At 40.1% G+C, this 20,273-nt stretch overlaps 1 protein-coding gene, 1 long non-coding RNA gene and 1 other non-coding gene across 4 annotated transcripts; 1 reads left to right on the top strand and 2 right to left on the bottom strand.

Moving 5' to 3' along the window:
* The first annotated feature begins 720 nt into the window (after positions 1-720).
* LOC131241759 (small nucleolar RNA R71) lies at positions 721-827 on the top strand. Its single transcript, XR_009169322.1, has one exon. It is a non-coding gene; the product is annotated as a small nucleolar RNA R71 (small nucleolar RNA).
* Positions 828-7,003: 6,176 nt separating this feature from the next.
* LOC131240603 (probable leucine-rich repeat receptor-like protein kinase At1g35710) lies at positions 7,004-9,261 on the bottom strand. Of its 2 annotated transcripts, none has more exons than XM_058238911.1 (2): positions 8,154-9,261; positions 7,004-7,567 (listed from the first exon to the last, which is right to left on the bottom strand). In XM_058238911.1, exons 1-2 carry the CDS (start codon positions 8,434-8,436, stop codon positions 7,212-7,214), a joined length of 639 nt encoding a protein of 212 aa, XP_058094894.1. In that variant the 5' UTR covers positions 8,437-9,261; the 3' UTR covers positions 7,004-7,211. Both variants share the same exon structure in this region; 1 of them encodes a protein (XP_058094894.1).
* Positions 9,262-10,590: 1,329 nt separating this feature from the next.
* On the bottom strand, positions 10,591-12,502 carry LOC131238686 (uncharacterized). Its single transcript, XR_009168023.1, has 2 exons — positions 12,199-12,502; positions 10,591-10,865 (listed from the first exon to the last, which is right to left on the bottom strand). It is a non-coding gene; the product is annotated as an uncharacterized LOC131238686 (long non-coding RNA).
* Positions 12,503-20,273: the final 7,771 nt, after the last annotated feature.

The following is a 20,273-nucleotide window of genomic DNA, read 5'->3' as shown; positions in this document are numbered from 1 at the left end:
GGATCATTAATCTCGTACTATGGTTTAGGATTGAGGAGAGGTTGTGCAGGAAGCATCCCCTTTTCTATAACCGTCATACGAGAATCTATTTTTTGCATAAAATCTGTAATTCCCCGCATTGCTTGAGCCAGCTCTTGTATGGAATTTTGAACCGGTTCCTCTTGAGGTTTCACTTGATTTGGATTTTGATTGAAGAAACCTTGAGGGGTAGCCGTCTGTCCATTCCTCCAACTAAAGTTTGGATGATTTTTCCAACCAGGATTGTACGTATTGGAGTTAGGTCCAGTAAAAGGTCTTTGATAGTTGTTTACGGCATTAGCTTGTTTATTCAACACTCCTCGAAAGGCGGGTATTGTAGGACAATTTTCAGTTGTATGAATGTTGCAATCACAGATGCCGCAAACAATTTCATTAACCTTATCCTTCTTTCCTTCCATGGCCTCAACTTTCCTTATGAGCGTAGTCATTTTACACTTGAGATCATCTTCTTCTTTCAAGAGATATAATCCACCTTTCTCCTTTAATTGAGTCGGCCTAGACGTGGTGTTCGACTTTGGGTAATAGTCCCATGATTGTGTTTTTTCAGCAAGACTATCGAGGTAATCCCATACCTCGTCAACATCTTTATTAATGAACTTTCCATTACACATTGTCTCGACCATTTGGCGCATGGAAGATGTCAGTCCATCATAGAAAAAATTTGTAATGCGCCACGTTTCAAATCCGTGTTGTGGGCATGAACTGACCAAATCTTTGAACCTTTCCCAACATTGGAAGAATGTTTCATCTTCCATTTGGGCAAAGTTCATGATTGCTTTTCTAAGGGTAATCGTTTTATGATGTGGGAAGAATTTTTTTATGAATTCCCTCTGCATGTCGTTCCATGTGCCAATGGATCTAGGATGCAGTGAATGTAACCACGTCTTAGCTTTCTCTTATAAGGAAAAAGGAAAGAGTTTCAGCCTGATTGTATCCTCAGATACATTAGGAAAACATATTGTAGCTATAATCTCATCGAACTCTTTTAAATGTAAATATGGACTCTCTGATTCAAGTCCATGAAATTTGGGAAGGAGTTGGATAACTCCTGGCTTGATGTCCATTTGTCCTGTGTTTTCAGGAAAAATCATGCATAAGGGCATACTCACTCCCACCGGTTGTAGATAATCTCGTAAAGTACGAGGCGGGGGTGCCTGATGCACCTCGTTCTCATCTTGGGTATCCTCCACCCTGGGTGGAAGTAGAGGAGGCTGGTCTTCAGCCATAACTTCAATTAACTCAGGGGATTTTGAGCGGTGTCTAGTCCTGTGATGGGTAGTCAACCCCTCAACCAATCCTCCTTCAGTCAAGAGACGTCGAGTGTCGTCACGGGCCCACTTGGACATGAAACACTCGCAACCCTCAATTTAAATTTGAAACCTAATCCTAAGAAAGAAAATCTAAAAAGAAAGAGAGGGTTGGAAAGGAGTTACCAAATTGGAGGCCCTGAGTTGAAGACTTGCAAAATAGAACAAAATAAGTTAGATTCTAAAAAGGAGAAGAACAATCCTTTAAAAGAAAGATAGCAGTGAACTGGTTTATAAAAGAAGGAATTCCTAAAAGAAAGTGGAAATTTCTAAAATAAATTAGGAAAGTCCTAAACTAGAAAGTAAATTACTAAAAGAGAACTGAAAAATAGAAAGTAGGGAAGGATCTTACCGAATTAGAAATTTCTATCTTAAAGGCCTACAAAATATGAAGGTTAGTTTCTAAACAAAAATTCAAAAAATAAATTTGGAAACAAAATTAGATTCTAAAAGAGTTAAAATTAGAAAGTTACTAAAGAAATAAAAATAGAAAGTTAATTCCGAAAAAAGGAAATAACTAACCTAGTTCTAAAAACAAAATAGGAAAATTTCCAAAAATAAACTATTTCCTACAAATAGGAGAATACTAGAATTAGAAGATTTCTAAAATTTAAACCCTAATTTTAAAAGTAGAAAAAAAATAGAGAAATTAGGAAGGAATTACCAATTTAGGAACTTATGTCAGGATCCTACAAAACATGGAAACAAGTTAGTTCTAGAAATCAATTAAAAATCTAAAACTAAAGTTATTAAACTAATCCTAAACCTAATTAATTTCAGAGAATCGCAACCGTCAGTCCCCGGCAACGGCGCCAAAAACTTGTTCACTCCCCAAGTGTAGGGTTGTGATGTAGTAATAAATTCGGTAAGACCGAGGTCGAATCCACAGGGACTGAAACTTGTACGTTTCCTGAAACTAAATAGAACTAGAACTAGCCTAAGATGCAATCTAAATCAAATATAAATCGATGAATAATGGTGAGAGATTAATTTAAAACTTAAGGAATTCAGAGGAAGGAAACTAGGGATTCAGATGATCCACTTGTAGGGATCAGGGAGATCTTTTGCCTGCATCAAGAATCACGGAAATCAAACTGAACCTACTTGATCTAGTCTTCATAAGATGAAAGGTATATGAATTAGAATGGATTCCATCATCTAACCATGCCTAGGAGACAAAGCAAACAACATGATTAAACTAATTACCAACCAATCACAGTGCATGCAAGTTAGAAAGGGTACCATCATCCTACCATGCCCAGGAGACGATGGTGAACAACAGGGCTTCCTGACGTCATATACATCAAAAGGGAAAAGGAGATATTCAAGGCCATTGCAGATCCATTGAAATTTCAGTCACAACAGGCCATTAAAGACTAAAAACATTCCTTCCATAATCAACTAAAATCAAATTCAGTTAAAGGTATAAAATAGTATCTCCCATCTCGCTATAGGCTTCACCTCTTAGCCCTAGCTAAGAGGTTTAGCCACACATGAATGGGCTGAACCTTTAACAAAGCAAACAAAGCAAAAGAAATATAAAGGAAAGAAGGAAACCCACAGCTGCTTCCTTCTCTCTCCCACGTTCTAATCGTCCAAGCTTCCTCTCTTTCCAGTCACGGCTCCTCCTTCAATCCTCCCCTCTTTTCTTCTGTTTTTTTCTCCTTTATACATCCAGGGGCGGTGGAGGGCTGGAGTCCCCGGATGAGTCAGCTGCGGAAGCTCTCTTTACGCACAGCAGTCCGCAGACGAGTCGGCTGCGTGAATAAACCTTACGTAGTCAAATTCGGAGCCTCCCACTCCCATTTTTCTTACTTTCTTTCTAAAAGGAGAACGTCCTCTGGGAGTTTCTTGACAGACCTACATGATGAACGGTTCAGATCAGCCGTCCGATCGCCCGCAAGAGCGCACAACCCTCCGCGAAAGCCGGACGGCGTCTGGCTACGAAACAGAGTGCATTACGCACGTACGCTGTTTGATGGTGGGGTCCACAGTAAGCTTCAAATGATCAATCCAAGCTGTCCACCGGATTTATCTCGATTTTTCGGTCAGAATGGGCTGGTTTTTGTCGAGTTTTGGTGTGGTCCACCGATATTTCTCTTCCACCGTCTATCGCCCGTTTTAATGGTCGAAAACGGATCTCCGGAGTCTTTTGAATTTTTATCCACCTAGGCCTGAGTGAGATTGGCGGCGTGAGTCTCATAAATGGTTCGGATCCTTCGAATAACTTCTGTGTGGGGCCCTCTAACGAAAAACGGACGGACAACGTAAAGACGCTGTCCGTTCTTTCGCAGAAGAGAGAGGGAGACGGGTCAGAGTCGGGTTTGACCAGACCGGCTGGTCCGGCGCAGCTCACGTGCATGTGCACTATATGCACGTCCAACTCGTTTGGAGTCCATGATGATGGATCCTGGAAATCCGCTCCGTTCATCCGTCTTGTCTCCTCAGATAATGGGTTGAGACCAAATTTTAAGCATATCCAGATCTCAGGTGGGCCCAAAATCAATGGTTTATGGGCTGATCTGAGCGTTGGGCCACTTCCAGAGGGATCCAATGGCTGAAATTTGACGTGTACGGTTATTTTTTGGTCCTCGAACCATGAATAAAGTTTTGAGCCGAACAGATGATAGAAAACCAGTGATCTTGCATTCTGGCTGACTTTCAGGCCGCTTGAGCTTCAGTTTCTCGATTCTCGTGGATCCCTGGCGTGTAATTCCGTTGATTTTGGTCTCCTGGGGTCCGTCCCTTGCCTTGGTGATTCTAGAGTGTCAAATCCATGCATTTAATACCTTTTCCCAGTCCAGGCTCGTAAATACACCTTGCAACAGAAACATGATTAAAAATGGGCTATTAAATGGTACCATGTTCATAAATCTAGGCAACAACTGGGTCTGATATGCAATATTTGACCCTCAACATTTATCTTTCATTGTTCGGCTTCCTGCATAGCCTTTTTCTGTCATCTGATTAGCTGATATGATAGGTGAGGCCCAAGTTGTGTGAAGCCCACCTGAAAATTTAGTTTGTAATTCGTCTGCTCTTATCAACAAAGTTATAGGGGCATGGCCCTTCTTTTGAAAAAAAAAAAAATGATAGGTGAGGCCCTGTTGTTTATTGTATTTTTGGCTCCCACTCGAATGACTGTATAGCTATTTTGCCTTTTTAACAAAGTTAGTGTCCTCCCACACTCCCTACCAAAAAAAAAAAAAGATTATGCTGTCGTATCCACAGCTCATGGATTCATAATTCCTGGAGAGACTATAACGAAATTTGTATTTCTTGCCAATTGTTGCTCCCAATGTTTTATAATGCAGTAAAAGAGCCTTGCTGAATGCACACACTTCAATATCAACATACAAACAGAAAACATCTATAAACAACTACATACTTCAGTATCAGCCTACAACTACAAGATGAACATCAATTGATAAATATACACACACTTCCCCATAAAAACAAACAAGTGAAATCTTCTAATGGTGCTTGTCCATGATAGGCTGCACTTGATAGATGGTCCAAATTGATAATTCTCCTGCCCTATGCATACAAGAGAGAGAGAGAGAGAGAGAGAGAGAGAGAGAGAGAGAGAGAACTCTTCCATATTTCGGTTCTACCAGCTCTACTGAATCATTGCCCCAGTGATCAGAATGCGCTTCTACCAGCTCCACTGAATCATTGCCCCAGTGATCAGAATGCGCTTTTAAAACTGCTCTCCCCCTTGCAAAAATCTGGCTGCAAGATCATCGTTATACGGACCTTTTTTTTTTTTGTTAGCTTGTTTGTACACACCAACTGTCAGTACACACACTCCATGTTAGCCACCCCTGCTAGGGATCGATACCAAGACCTCGAGTGTTGAAACGAGGTATCTCCACTCAGTCTGCCAGTTGAGCTATGGATCTGGGTGTCATTATACAAACTTCAATATCATTACATATACCATAACATTTGAGGCGTGATTAATCAAACTTGTCAAATAAACTAGGACCCAATGTAAAAAGACCAATTCTATACTTTTGGTAGTGTGACTTTTAATATACATGCAATCAGAAAATGTACATGTACTATACACATACCTCAAATTAAATAGTCTAAACTCTGGGAACCACTGTAACTAGTCTTGAACCCCAAATAAGGTTGCTTGGATATTTGGATGATCCTCATGACTACTGATTGGTGGACATATTTTTGTTGAAGTCGAGCCATTTCATTTTAAAGATACATTGGTTGTTCATCAATATGAAGTGGTTTCCAAAATTTGAACCATCTAATTAACACCATAGAAACTTCCCAATTGAATGTAGTCTCCTGTATTGTCTATGCCATCTGACCTAAAGGTGGGCTAAACCTGGAAAATGTAAATGTGTTAGGCATGATTGGTACATTGCTCCCTTTGGTGTACCGAATGAGTTTGGGTATGAATGTATGGAGAACACAAGGAGGTGGGCATGATGCATGGTTTGGATTTCACATACACATCATGGGGTGCCATACCCTCGGACACATGGAAATTATAAAAGATACGCGCCCCTGCGAGCAAGTGCAGCTTACTTGTGTGCATATGTTTATCGAGTGCACGCGGATGATCAACCATCTAACCTTGCCTAAGCATGAGGTTTTTCATGTGTAGATAAAGCATCTGATGAATACAGGCTATCTGGAGGCGGATTGCGTGGTGACCCCAACACCAGCCTTATTACTGGTGACCGGACTCCATGGTGCCCAGTGTGATGTATGCGTGGGGCCCACCAAGATGTATATGTTTTATCCTCACCATCCACCCATTTTTCAGCTCATTTTACTGAATGAGCACGAAATTGAAGCATATCCAAAGCTCAGGTAGATCACACCACATTAAACAGTGGAGATTGAACACCTACCATTGAAAAGGTTGGATGGCAAATAAACAACATGGTATAAGGATCGATGGATGAATATACAAAAATATATTTCCAATCGTAACCAGATCTTCCTTCTTCTTCTTCCTTTTTTTATTTTTTTTTGGTAAAGGGGGAGATTGAAGCCAAATAGCTATTAAACGGCTCATGCCCTAAATTGAGTTGGCAAAGTAGATGGATGGCATTGATAAAACACATAAATCATGGTAGGCTCCAGAAAGTCTAGTCGCTAGGGACATCGTCACCGGCCAATCTGCTTCTAGGAGAAGCAACTCTGTATGGTACAAGTGTCAGGGTAATAAATCAATGGAGTCCGTCTATCTAGTTGCCCTACTTTGTATGGAAACTTAATTTTTCCAATTACACAAATATACCATTTCCTACCCACCTCAAAAAGGTGTGAGATGAAAAAAGTTGAGGGCCAAATATAGATATCTTTTGGGGGCCTGTTTGTTTTTCGAACTACCTCAATACGTGAAAGGAAATAGGCAATGATTACTATTTGCTTTGTTTGATGATGTCAGGTCCATTTAACAACGATTATACTATTCTTTCATTGTTGTTTTAACAGTGTAAATTTGTACAATTGAGATTTTATAATGTAAAATTATAATAATTACAAATGCATTTATTTTTATTCTATCACATATGAATTTAACCCACAATTTACATGCCGTGATATTTGTTTAAACAAACATTGAGAAGTAATAATTATGGCCAACTTAGATATTTGGAAAAACAAACAAACAATTTAAAAGATAGGCCGATGCACTCACTAAGTAAGTGTATTTATCTATCTTTAAACATAAGCTTGGTATGATTTCTTAAACATAAGCCATCCATGATATACTGCCCACTAGATGGATAGTTCTGATGATAAATCTCCTTGCCACGTATTGTGGAGAAATGACTCTACAATATTTCAATTTTTCTGTTTCTGCACCATCATCTCCTTCTATTTAATCAATCATACCTGGATATCTGACAGTTGAGACAATGTAATTGTGTGGACAGCATCAGGAAGAGGAACTCTGCCTGCAGATAGGTCCTGCGACACTTGCTGCATAGTGGGACGAGAGTGAGGATTGGCACATAAGCATGCTAGTGCCAACATTGCCGCACAAACCACATCCTTTATGCCTTGGGCTGTGGGAGGCAGGAGGAGTTGGTCTAACACATCCATCAACAATGTATCTTGGCCACCCGATGATGCCAAGGATGTGAAGAAATCCCCGGGATGTCTTCCCATTACAAGTTCAAGTGATACAACACCAAAGCTATATACATCACATTTCTCAGTCACCCTCATTGTGTATGCAAGCTCTGTAAGAATAAAAAACAAGGTTGAGATGCAAGATGATGTTTCCTTCTGTACCCTACATTCTGGCATGACATGCTCTAGCTGCTACTTTTCATGAATTCATCTATGTATAAAGTTAGTTTTGAATGGATGATCTTATAATTTTAAAGAAAACATAGAAACTATAATACAAATAAAGACAAAGCTAAACTGTTTCACAAAACTTCTAATTTTAATTTAATATAAGTCATTAAATTTATTAAGAAGAAGTCTGTTTACCATTTATGAAATTAAATTTTAAAGTTGACATATCTTTGCATGAAATGAGAATTGAAAGATGAAATGGAAATTAAATATTTTAAATAAGATGCGACTTAAAAACATTTTCTCCATAGACAAGTAGGAAAATGATGATAATTAAGCATTTTAAGTAACAATTGAAATAAAAGCAACTTTTTGAGTGATCTTCAACACTTATAAGTATGCTTTTAGACATTCCACATTCCATAATATTGTCTGACATAATAAGAAGATTTAAGCAACATCAGGGAAAAAGATGGAAAGAAAGAAAATTACGCTCCATGTATTACTATCAACTATTCACCATACCTGGAGCGACATATCCGTAAGTACCCACAAGTGCAGACCAGTTCGATGAATCAGGTTTTAGGATTCTAGCAGTGCCAAAGTCAGAGATACAGGCCTCCAATTCCAAATCCAACAAAACGTTGTTGCTCAATAAGTCCTGATGAACTATAGAAGGGGTGCGATCATGGTGCATGTATGATAATGCATGGGCTACTCCTCTAATAACCTTCATTCTCTTCACCCAATCCAATTCTACAGCTCCTTCACTGTTGCTGAGGATGCCAGCCAAGCTTCCCCTCTCCATATACTCGTACGCTAGAAATGAGCACCGAACATGCGAACAAAAACCATAGAACTTCACGCTGTTGCGATGTCGAATTTCTGTTAGTGCTTGTATCTCATTTCTAAAGCTTCTTTGATCAACTTGCTCACCACCCTGGGACGAATGAAGTTTTTTTAACTGCTACTACTTGACCTGTGGGCAGATCTGCTTTATAAACTCTCCCGTGGCCTCCCACCCCAATGCAATATTTATCGCTGAAATCCTCTGTTGCCCTGATGACGTCTTCATATGCAATCTTTCCATCAAAATTGCATATTGCAACTAGATTTCCATTGTTCACTTCTACATCCCTAATCTCTGCATTTCTTGTTCTCTTAAGAAAAATGGAGCAAATGATGGCAAATACAAATCGAAGAAATAATGTTGCCACAATAGGAATAACGACGATGATCACAAGCTTGGGGTCTTTCCTACCACCAACAGGGTTTATCGAAGAGGAATTACATGGTAGCATACCTTTTACTTCACCGCATAGACCTTTGTTTTCAACGAATGCTTCCAACAGAGCCAGATGGAAGGCTTTGCCGTCGGGGGGAGGGCCCTCCAAATCATTGTAAGAAAAGTCGATGGAATATAAACAGATCATCTCTTTGAAAGACGACGGGATGGAACCAGAGAGTGAATTGTGGGAGAGATTTAGCTTTTCCAACATTTGCAGTTTCCCAAGTTGTTGGGTTCTCTCTCCCAAAAGTAAGTTACAGCTGAGATCCAAGGTAATCTGTAGGCCTCTTAGATTACCAATCTGAAACGGAATGCTTCCATTCAAATAATTCTCACTCATGCTCGAATACCACTACACCAAAATCGTCATTTAGGAACGGTTCTAAACCGCTCCTAAATGCTTCAGGAACGGTTCAATACCGTTCCTACAAGAGGCGTCGCAGAAAATCAGGAACGGTTCAGAACCGTTTTGGGTACCGTTTCAAAGGAATTTTAGGAACGGTTTTAAACCGTTCTGGTGCCAACGGTCACATTTTCAGCATAATTTTAGATATGGTTTTGAATGCTTGTTAATGTTGCCAACGGTCAAATTTTAGGAAGGAATTTTAAGAACAATTTTAAACCCTTTCATTCATTGTATTTTGGATCTTCCATGTGAACAGTAACTCGTCCATGGTAGGGTCTAGTAGGTGCTGGGTTCTAATAACCTCTCAACCATACAAATCGTATACCTCGGCCTTGGGGAGATGTTACGGTAGAACCATCTCTACAAAGTACACGTGGCAGAGAAATGTATAGATCAGGACCGTTCATGTAATGGCCTTTATTATTATAATGAGTGGTTCATTTTATTTATTATTATTTGTTTTAATCACATTTGCCAAAATATTTAGCCATTTACTACTTTCACCTCAAACCGTCACTTTGAAGGAAGGCCATCCATCTTTCAAATGTGAGAATTAGCAAGTAAGAGTAATTTCTGGTTTCATCTAAACTGGTACTTATAATTTGGACCAGTTTATTTTGAATTATTTGTGTTCCAAGTTTGCAATTTCTCGATAATTTAGAACTGCCTGCATATAATCCATCACACTTTGCCAGAGTTTAAAGTATCTCTCATTCAATGTAGTCGACTGTATGGGAAGTTCTCATACATTTGAGCCGTGTCCGGGCCATTGATATATGTGTGCCATCAACCCATTTTACATTTTTTTCCTGCCGTGCGACTCACCTGAGTTTTGGGTCAGCCCATGGCACAACTGATGGATAGACTGGTTGCTACACAAACATCACAGTGGGCCCCATAGAAGCTCAACTGCATGGGAACTTCCCATATATTGGATTATTCCATTTGTGAACACTTGTTTGTTGAAATAGGACTGTTGGATTTTCCCACCATTGTTAACCATCCAATAAATGTCCACCAATCCAATAGTCAAATAATCAAACAAGCTTAATTTTTATTCATGATACATCTACTGGGAACGCCATAATTTGGACGGCATAATTTGACTTGTATGCCATGTATGCAATTTCTAAGTAATTTCAAGTGCCTGCACATTATCCATCACACTGCCAGAGTATCTAAAGTTTCTCTTTTTCAAAAGCAACCACCTATAATCCGTTCAAGTGCCCAAGCAAAGATGAGAAATGCTAGCCAAATGTAGATGGGAATGGGAAAACTGGAAGCCATTTTCAGATAAATGGAATACAAGCACAATACATTGTCTAGTTAGTAATTATATTTATCATGTTGAACATGTTTGCTTTATCGCCACCAGAAAAGACGAGGGGAAAAAAATAATAATAAAGAACGTGCCATTGTAAATAATCAAAATACCATGAAAATAAACCCAAGTATACAGATGCCTAACAAGGTAGAGAGAGTTGAACCTGGACTACCATGGGTCAATGCTAACTTTGTCCTGCATTCTCTACTGTTGATTTCTCTGAAAAATAAAAATTTAGAGTCAAAATCTATCAAACAACAACAGGATACAATCTCAGTGAGGTCGAGTCACGACCACAACCAAGTTTCCCAGTGATGCAGCTAAAAATCTCAACAAGTCAGAGTTTACTCCCTCGAGTTTTGAGTCGAGTCATCAGTGAGTTTTTGAAATGTGCAATAAAAAAGCCAAGAATTGATATATCCAATGGCCTTTGTAGAAAAATTCTAAGAGAACAGTGAGGTCTCTACTATTTTATCTAAAGGATATTTGGACCTACTTATCCAACCAGAATGATGGTATGAGCTTTATATCCTATTTTTAATTAAAAAGGGACCAAGTGAAGTGAATAATGAAATCAAACTCCTAATTACAAGAAATATCAGCCCCATGCACTTAAAGGTTGCATTTCCATGTCCTGATTTTTTTGCCCAGGCAGGATGCTTTTCTCCCCAAATCAACATCCCCAGTGTTTCACATCCAACCTGAATCTGGATACTGATTTGGCGCACACAAGGCTGAAAAATGGGACCTTCGATAATGCAATTTCAAAAAACTTGCACCACTCCAAGTGTCAGATGGAACAAATAGCCATCTTTTAAGCCAAAAATTCCCATCGATTTGCAATTTAGATGACAACCAAATGCATCATGATTGTCTGAGAGGACCACAACTAAATTTCCTACCTCTCCCTAGACATGATTGAAGAAAAGTATAGTGCCTGCCTCATTAGTTAGTCACAACAGCCAACAGGGTTGCAGTTTAAATTAACATGCTCGAGGTCTAAACTATCATCCCAGTCTACCACGTCATTTTTCTTTTACCAATTCCAAGTCCACATTCTCCTTGTTGTGGCAGATTAACTACTACAGTCTATAGTATGTATTAGTAATGGAACAAAAAAAATAAAAATAAATAAATAAATCCAGTTTAATTAATGCAGTGTTTGAAACCCAAACTGGACCAGAGAGTCCCAGTCGAGACCAGTTGGGAAATCCCGGTTAACTAAGATGTTCATTTGCTTTCTTTTAAAAAGAAAAACAACTCTATCAGGTAGAGTTCGATCCAACAACCTCTAATTCAAAAATAATTGCCAAGCCAATGACAGATATGTATTATTCGTTATCCTTTTAGTTACTTTCTTCTAACTCGAGTAGATTTTCAGATTGGGTAAAAACAGTCTGAAAACCCCACAAAATGCAAAACTACATGTTCATAAACGTTTATAAATACACCAAAACAAATATCTATCGGAAGATTATAACATGCACATTCATGATGAGAGATTCTAGAAGACGTCGTTTCAATTTCATGGAGTAAGCAGACGTCACATTACCTTCTTCCACAGATTCAAATGCACGACTGCATCTTTCATTTGAGAGGAAATGCAGGGAGAGGGATGTTGCAGGGAGAGGGAGATCGAGAGAGGGAGGGAGAGTGAGAGGGAGATCGAGAGAGAGAGGGTCGAGATCGGAAGAAGGAGAGGGAGATCGAGGGAGAGGGAGATTGAGGGAGAGGGAGATCGAGAGAGAGGGTTGAGATCGGGAGAGGGCGATCGAGAGAGAGGGTTGAGATTGGGAGAGGGAGATCGAGGGAGATTGGGAGAGGGAGATCAAGGGAGATTGAGAGGGAGAGGGAGACGCAGATGGTGATGGTGTAAGGAAATGAGGGATTTAGGGCGTTTTGGCGGAAGGAAATGAAGAAAAATATTCGGTATATACAGTAACGTGGCTCTCGGGCCATGTGGGGTCCACTCAGAGGTTACTTATAGAATCCATTCTGTCCATCTGTTTCAAAATAAAACAATAAAGCATAATAATAATAAATAAGAACATCAAACACTCAATTAGGACACACCAACAAAAAAATGGAAACAACAGAGTATAACAGCAACTAGCCGAGTACGGTTCATTACCGTTTCAGATCAGAAACGGCTCTAAGCCGTTTCTGAACCAAACATCCAGCCGTACCAGATACACGATTTTGGTGTAGTGTACCTCAATTTGGAGCTGTCCCTGAGTTGTTGAGGCATCGGCCCACCTAGTTTGTTCTTCGACGGGTTAAGAATCTCCAAATTGGATAGTTTTCCAATTTCACTCAGTACCCAACCAGATAGATGGTTATTTTCTAAACTCAACTTATAAATAATAGACAGCATCCCAACTGTATTGGGAACCTTTCCTTCTAAGCCGTTCGATGAAAGATCAAGTTCTCGTAGCCTACTTAATAGCCCAATTTGCAGCGGAATTGTACCAGTGATATTGTTGTTGGAGATTTTTAGCAGTTGTAGATTTGGACATTCTCCCCAATTTGGGGAGAGCTCACCATTCAATCTATTATAACTCAGGTCAATGTACCATAAATCAGGATATACTCCGAAGAAGTGGGACAAATTTCTGGTGAGATGATTATGTTCAAGCCTAACTCTTGTTAAGGCGTTGCAATTTCTCAGGCTTTTAGGGATGGGACCAGTGAAATGGTTGTTTTCCATATTGAAGTGTGTGAGTGATCCACCTTGGCATACTTGAGGTAGGTGGCCAGAGAAGCTGTTGCCACCCAAAAGGAACATCTGCAAACGTGTTAGATTCGATATCTCTTGAGGTATTGAACTAGATAACTGATTATGAAATAGAACAAGTGAAGATAGTCTACTCAAATTGCTGATAGACGGAGGAATTGGACCACTGAGCTGATTACTACATATTTGTAGATGGTATAGATTCTTAAGATTGCCAAGTTCTTGAGAGATCTGTCCAGAAATCTGATTTCCACAAAGGTATAAGAAGGAAAGCTCAGTTAAATTTCCTAAAGTGTAGGGTAAGGAACCAGTTAGAATGTTATTGGACAGGTCTAGCTGATTCAGTTTCGTAAGTTTTCCTAATTCTTGAGGGATTGGACCGTTTAGAAGGTTACCGCCCATGACCATGTATATCGGATTCCTCAAATTTCCTATTTCCTGAGGGACAGGGCCCGAAAGTCTTTTCAAAGAGGTACAGATTCATCAGTTGGCTCATATTACACAGAGATGGAGGGATGACACCCGTGAGACTGTTTCTGCCCAATGTTAGGGTGAGTAGATGTTTAGGTGTTCCTATTTCTGGAGGTGTCGAGCCAACTATCTGATTATCGGAGAGGTCTAAGTAACAGAGATTTCTCAGCGGGCTAATTCTTGACAGAACTTGTCCGGTGAGTTGATTGGTATGGATTTCAAGGGAGGTGAGTCTGGTCCAATTGGTGAAGAAATGAGAGGATATTACACCAGTTATCATGATGTTAGAAAGGTGGAGCTCTAGAATGCGAGTAAGATTAGCTAGTGAAGAAGGCAAAGCACTTGATAGTTGATTGGCAGACAAATCTGTTGCGCAGCACGCGAACAACGCAGTGAACCAAGATCCAATCTCCGGTCTCACCCACAAACAATAAACAAGAAGAAATATCGACTAGAAAAAGAATCAAAGCATTCCAAACAAACTACAAGACAAGATATAAGTAGAAAAACCCCAACAAGGGCAAAAACCACGGATGCGAACTTCCACTATGAAGAAAAACGAAGATTACAAGGCAATATACTAACCTCTCCCTCGGAAGTATAGAGAAAACCCTTTGCCCACGCCTTAGAATTATTTCCCATCATACCTAGAAAAGCCCTAGGAACCCCTATTTATAATTTAGGCAACTCTCCTTTCGCACCCTCGTGAAAACCGACTCAAATTTTCGCAGTCCGTATCAAATCCGGACTCAAATCTGCGTAAGCTCGACTGGTCGTGCGGAATCTCGAGCACGTCCCACGACTGGTCGAGCACCTCGGAAATCAAAAATCTTAACTCGCTGGAAAACGAGTCGAGTCAATCCACGACTAGTCGAGCGGGTCACTCGACTGGTCGAATGGCCGTCCAGATGTGGCTCCACATCTCAACAATCTCCTACTTGGAGACACATCGCCAAAACCTTCATCTTCTACATCCGGAGTGCATCAACTCCCTGTCTTCAAACCTGAAGACCAATCAAAGCATAACAGAGCTTCAGCTTCTTCTGTGTGACCGCCCTGGTCAGCATATCCGTAAGATTCTCACTTGTATGAATCTTCTTCAGAGCAATCGATCCATCTTCCAGTAACGAATGTATAAAGTGATATCTGATGGCAATATGGTTAGTCCTTGAATGAAAGGTTGAATTCTTAGCCAAGTGTATTAGACTCTGATTGTCACTGTACAGCTTGAAATCTGCTTGTTTCTTACCTAACTCTTCCATGAAACCTTGCATCCATACCATCTCCTTTGTAACACTCCAAATTTTCAGGACCCGAGTATATGACTCGTTTCCCAAAAACCCGAGTGTTAACCTTAAAGGATGGTCAAATTCGAGTGTAAATTTTTTTTCTTTCATCAGAGTAAGCAGAGGAGCGTAGTATGGACAAATCGACATAAAAGAAAATTTCTTTATCATTCAAATATACAAGTTGCCCATAATGACTTATACAATCCAATGTCTCCATTCTTACAAACACAAAATGAAACAACATTACATGTGAAACAATGTAAATTTGCAACAATCTTGAGCTGTGAAATCCTGTAGCAGCCCTTAGCAAATATAATCATGCACCCTTGTCAACCATAGCCTGCTCCTCACCAATATGAATGTGAACATCATCAGGGCCACCTGTGCTACCTGTACAATTATATTTATTTGATGGATGAGTGGCCAACTCAGTGTGAACTCCCTTTAAGATTACACACCGCCGCGTTAGGTAAGCATAGTTATAAAACAAAGCATATAAAATAATACATGATGCAGGTCTTATTAGATGCATGGATGCGTGAATGCAATCATCGCCCCGGGGATGCTCATCCGTGCAGACAGTGGGTCGTCACCCATGCAATCATCGAACCTGGGAAACATCATCCAGTCGGAATCATCGAATCTGGGAAACATCATCCGGTTGGAACAATACGTGCCATGTATGCATGATTAGCCCAGTCATTATTAGTTCATTTACAATCAACCAATTTAGATAAGCTCAAAGGTCACTACGGGGAGCACATGGCCCAGCGTAGGCCGACGGCTCGAGCATAGTGTCCTATTACCACCATCCCCGGCCCATGAGGCTACCATCTTAGGATGTTTAATGGAAACCTGTCAACTAGTGACCAATCATATTACAGTATATAGGGCTTACCATCACATGGTTGCACGGTATAAAACATCGAACCCACATAGGAAAAATACTAGAACAAAGCCACATAGGGCGATATCAAAACAGCCACGTAGGGCAATTATCAAAATAGGCCACATAGGGCGAGTGTCAAAACCATGCGATAAAAGACCATTCTTGAAAATCATTGGACACAACAACCCTGGATGGTAGGCCCACATCAATGGTCAATTTAAACTACCCTTCAATAACCTCTAAGCCGAAGGTCCATTTCAATCACAACCAGTCGGGTTACATCTCAAGTATGGGTGTACATTTATAAGTGAGGGTTTCCCACTAATGTACCAGTTTAAAGTCTATAAGCAATCCACCAATAATACACAAGCATGAACAAATATACAGGATGAACGTTAGGCATGGAATATAGCAATTCAATTTCAACAATTAACACATGTGCTTATAGAATGGAGATATCATTTATAAATTAAGATAAAACTAAAACTTAAGCTAATGAGAAGATGGAAAGCTCAAGGGGAAGAATCATCACCTTATACTTTGAATCGCCTCCTAGTGTCGCTAAGTGTTCGCGCTCTTAGAATTGTATCCTACCACAAATCATGAACTTATACAATTAGGTCCAAATTCTACATACTAACTAGGGTTTAAGATCATAACCTAGGGTTCAGATTACTTTTAGGGTTTTAGTATAGAATTAGAGCTTCATGCTAGAGTTTAGTCATAGGCCTAAGATTTTAAGACTTAAATTCTAGGTTAGTATTCCTATTATTATTATTATTAACATTGTGCAATGGGTTAAATATTCCTAATGGGAGTATTAATCTATTAACATTAATAATGGTCGACATTACCTAACATCTTTATAATGACCAATAATCTCTCAGATCATACAAATAATAATAGTAGGATATTTTTTAATGATAATACAATAAGGACTAATGCTAATGATAATACTTTCTAATGATTTTAAATCATAACTATCAATTCCAGTTACGATAATGGATACTATGATTTACCGTGAATAATGAGGTCCTACAGTTAGATCCAACCCTAACCCACTACTTAGGGTTAAGGTCTCAATCTAGGGCTTAGATTGCTTAGGCTTTTAGGGTTTTAGTCCTAGGGGTTGAACTATAGCATGTGTGTAGTTTTAGCAAAATGTAATAATATGGTTAGTCATCATTCATCGTTGATGATATATATATATATATGATTAATACTTGCAATCATGGTAGTAACAAGTATTACATTGGTAACAAATATTATAATCTATTACTAATGGTAATATATTTCAAGTGATGGGTGGCATACTAATATCATTTAATAGTTAGTTTCTAATACTAACGTAGACGGTGTGGTGATGGTTATCCATGAGTAGTAACTATCATGACAATGTTTAGGAGTAACAAATGAAGCACTTATACTTAACCATTGTAACTAACATAGTATAGGTAGTTTATTAATGGTTAATCATGTTTAATAAATCTAATGACGATTGTAATGATAACAATATAATCGGAATAATCTTTATATGAAAAGGAAATATGGCTCACCTAGTTGACTTGGTTGAGTCAACTCGACTCAACACATGCCCTCTCTCTCTCTCTCTCTCTCTCTCTCTCTCTCTTCTTCTTCTTCTTCTTCTTCTTCTTCTTCTTCCTTTGTCTCTCCCTGCCTTTCCCTCTGTTGGAGATCCAGCAGTAGCAGCTAGATGCTCAGAACGACTCGGTCCAGTCTCGACTCGGTTCGAGTTGAGTTGACTCAGCGAACTCACGAGAACAGGCAGCGAGTCGGCATCAACCCGAGTCTCCTCCCTCTTTTTCCCCTCTCTTTTCTCCCTCTGACTGCTGGAAACGTCCAGCGTGGGTGTCGAGTTTGGCGTTTGGCCCGACTCAGCCCAACTCGGCTCGGTTGAGCTTAACCCGGTAGCCGCCCTCTCACCCTCTTTTCTTTTCCATATTCTTTCCTCTATTTTTCTTCTCTCTCTGTTTCTCCTCTTACTTCTTTTCTTTCTTCTTCTTCTTTTCCAGTTGGAGACGCCCCGTTGGGACCGGACATGGTCGGGTCAGTGGGGTGCGGCACCCACTAACAATGGCCTGTTGCACGCTGTCTCGATTGGAGCTCCACCTCAACAGTCCCTGATCAGCTTTGGGACGATTGGTTGTGATCGGATGAGCTTCAGGAGGCCCGCCTGATGGAAATCTAGTGGCCACACAACTCAACAGCGGCCGTTTCTCGACGACGAAGGAGACCCGCTGTTAATGGCGGATGTCAAACGGGAGTTTCTTCCTCCAATACGCCTTCTTCAGACTGTTCATGGGGACCCTAGGAAGCTTGTAGAAAAGGATTTTCGAAGCTTGGGAGAGCTTTGGGCGGTGGGTTCGTGAGTGGGAGGAAAACGGCGATTTTTGAGTTACGACTGCCAGAATGGAGGGCGAGCTCCTGTTGCCCGATCTCTACGCTTCTTATGCTCGCCCTAATCCCCCCTAAGCCTTCGGATCATCAACAAGTGGTTCGGATTTTCTCTGGCCAAGACCGCCTATGAAACCGTGGGTAGAAAACCGCCGGTTTGTCTTTGGTTTGCTAGGAAAACCCTAAGTAATGGATGGCTGCGATGTGTTGCATCTCACAGCTGAGATTGAGAGAAGCCAGCGGTGAGGGTTCGACACTACGAAAATAGGATTTCCATTTTTAGAAAAATCCACCGCAAGCCATAGCCTTGCTCCTGTCACTGTGGACATGAGTGCGTTCTTGAATGAGAAAAGATGACATGATCTTGGTCAGGACGTCCCACCCAACGCGATGGACGGTTTAGATCAGAGATCCGACTTCATTTGGTGGGCTACCGATCAAAATCGCGGACGCCTGTCCGTTTGAAGCAAAACCGAGCGGGAGAGCTATTTTAAGATAGTAGTGGGTCAGCGCTGGTCAACCAGCATACCACGGTCTGGTGCACTGCATGCACACCGCTCGTGGTGCATGCGCACCCTGATGTGGGATCCATTGAGGTGTATTTTCTAGATCCGCCTCGTCCATTCCACTTGGAGGTCTCCATCAAGGCACCTGGTCAAAGATCAGGCTTACCCAAAACTCTGGTGGGCCATACTCTTAAGTTTCGACTTCTAATGGTTGATTTTTGTTGATCTAATAGTTGGATCATTTTGAATTTGAATTTCAGCGGTTAAAATGGTCCTAGGGGTCACTTAGTTGAGAATCGGCGGTTGAATTAGGGATTCGATGCCCTCTCATGTGTTTTAAAGTAACCAGTCAAATATTCTTAACAAATCTGTAAACATGTACTTAATCAAACTAATCAAATATTTTAATCAACCTAAGATATGCATTTAAGTTAACCTATCAGGTATTCTAATCCATTCCAAGACATTTGTTAAGTATTCTAACTAACTCTAGGCATTTGTTTAAGTAGCTAGCCAATCCCAAGACATTTATTAAAGTAACTAAGTAAGTATTCTAACTAATCAAATCAATTCTAAGACATGTGTTTAAGAGAGCAAATCAAATAATCTACTCATGTCTAAGACATAAGTCCAAGTAAGCTTCCGAATGATTAACCTTTTAAGGGTCATTGTTTGTAGTTATAACAAGAACTATCATTAGTCTATTAGTGAATTGAAATCCTAAATTAGGCTTCCATCCTATCACCCGAGTACTAAAAATATGGGGTATTTTATCCTTGCACGTTTCTGTAGCTGCAACATATTCTGCTTCCATCATACCAATAGATACTATCTTCTGTAACTGAGAGACCCAACTGACTGCAGCACTATCCAAAGAAAAAACATAACTTATAGTGCTTTTTCTGCTGTCGATATCTCCTGCCAAATCTAAATCCACGTAGCCTTGTAGCTTGATTTCCGATCCTCTTTAACACAGCCCTACATCCTTAGTACCTACCAGGTATCTGAAGATCCACTTCATAGCTTTCCAATGTTTCTTCCCGAGGTTGTTCATGAACCTGCTAACAACTCTCACTGCTTGAGCAATATCTGATCTCGTGCTCACCATAGCATACATGAGACTCACATTAGCTGACGCGTATGTGACTTTAACCATATAATCTCGTTTCTCCTGCATCTTTGCACCTTGTTCCTTAGAAAGCTTGAAGTGGTTGGCTAATGGAGTACTAACCGGCTTAGCACCTCTCATATTAAATCAATTAAGTACCTTGACTATGTACTCTGCCTGTGATAAAATCAATTTCTTATTTTTCCTATCACACT

Source organism: Magnolia sinica, chromosome 3, assembly GCF_029962835.1.
Source record: "Magnolia sinica isolate HGM2019 chromosome 3, MsV1, whole genome shotgun sequence".
Classification (NCBI taxonomy): Eukaryota; Viridiplantae; Streptophyta; class Magnoliopsida; order Magnoliales; family Magnoliaceae; genus Magnolia; species Magnolia sinica.
The sequence above is the reverse complement of the archived record's forward strand: the minus strand, read 5'-3'. Positions and strand labels throughout refer to the sequence as shown.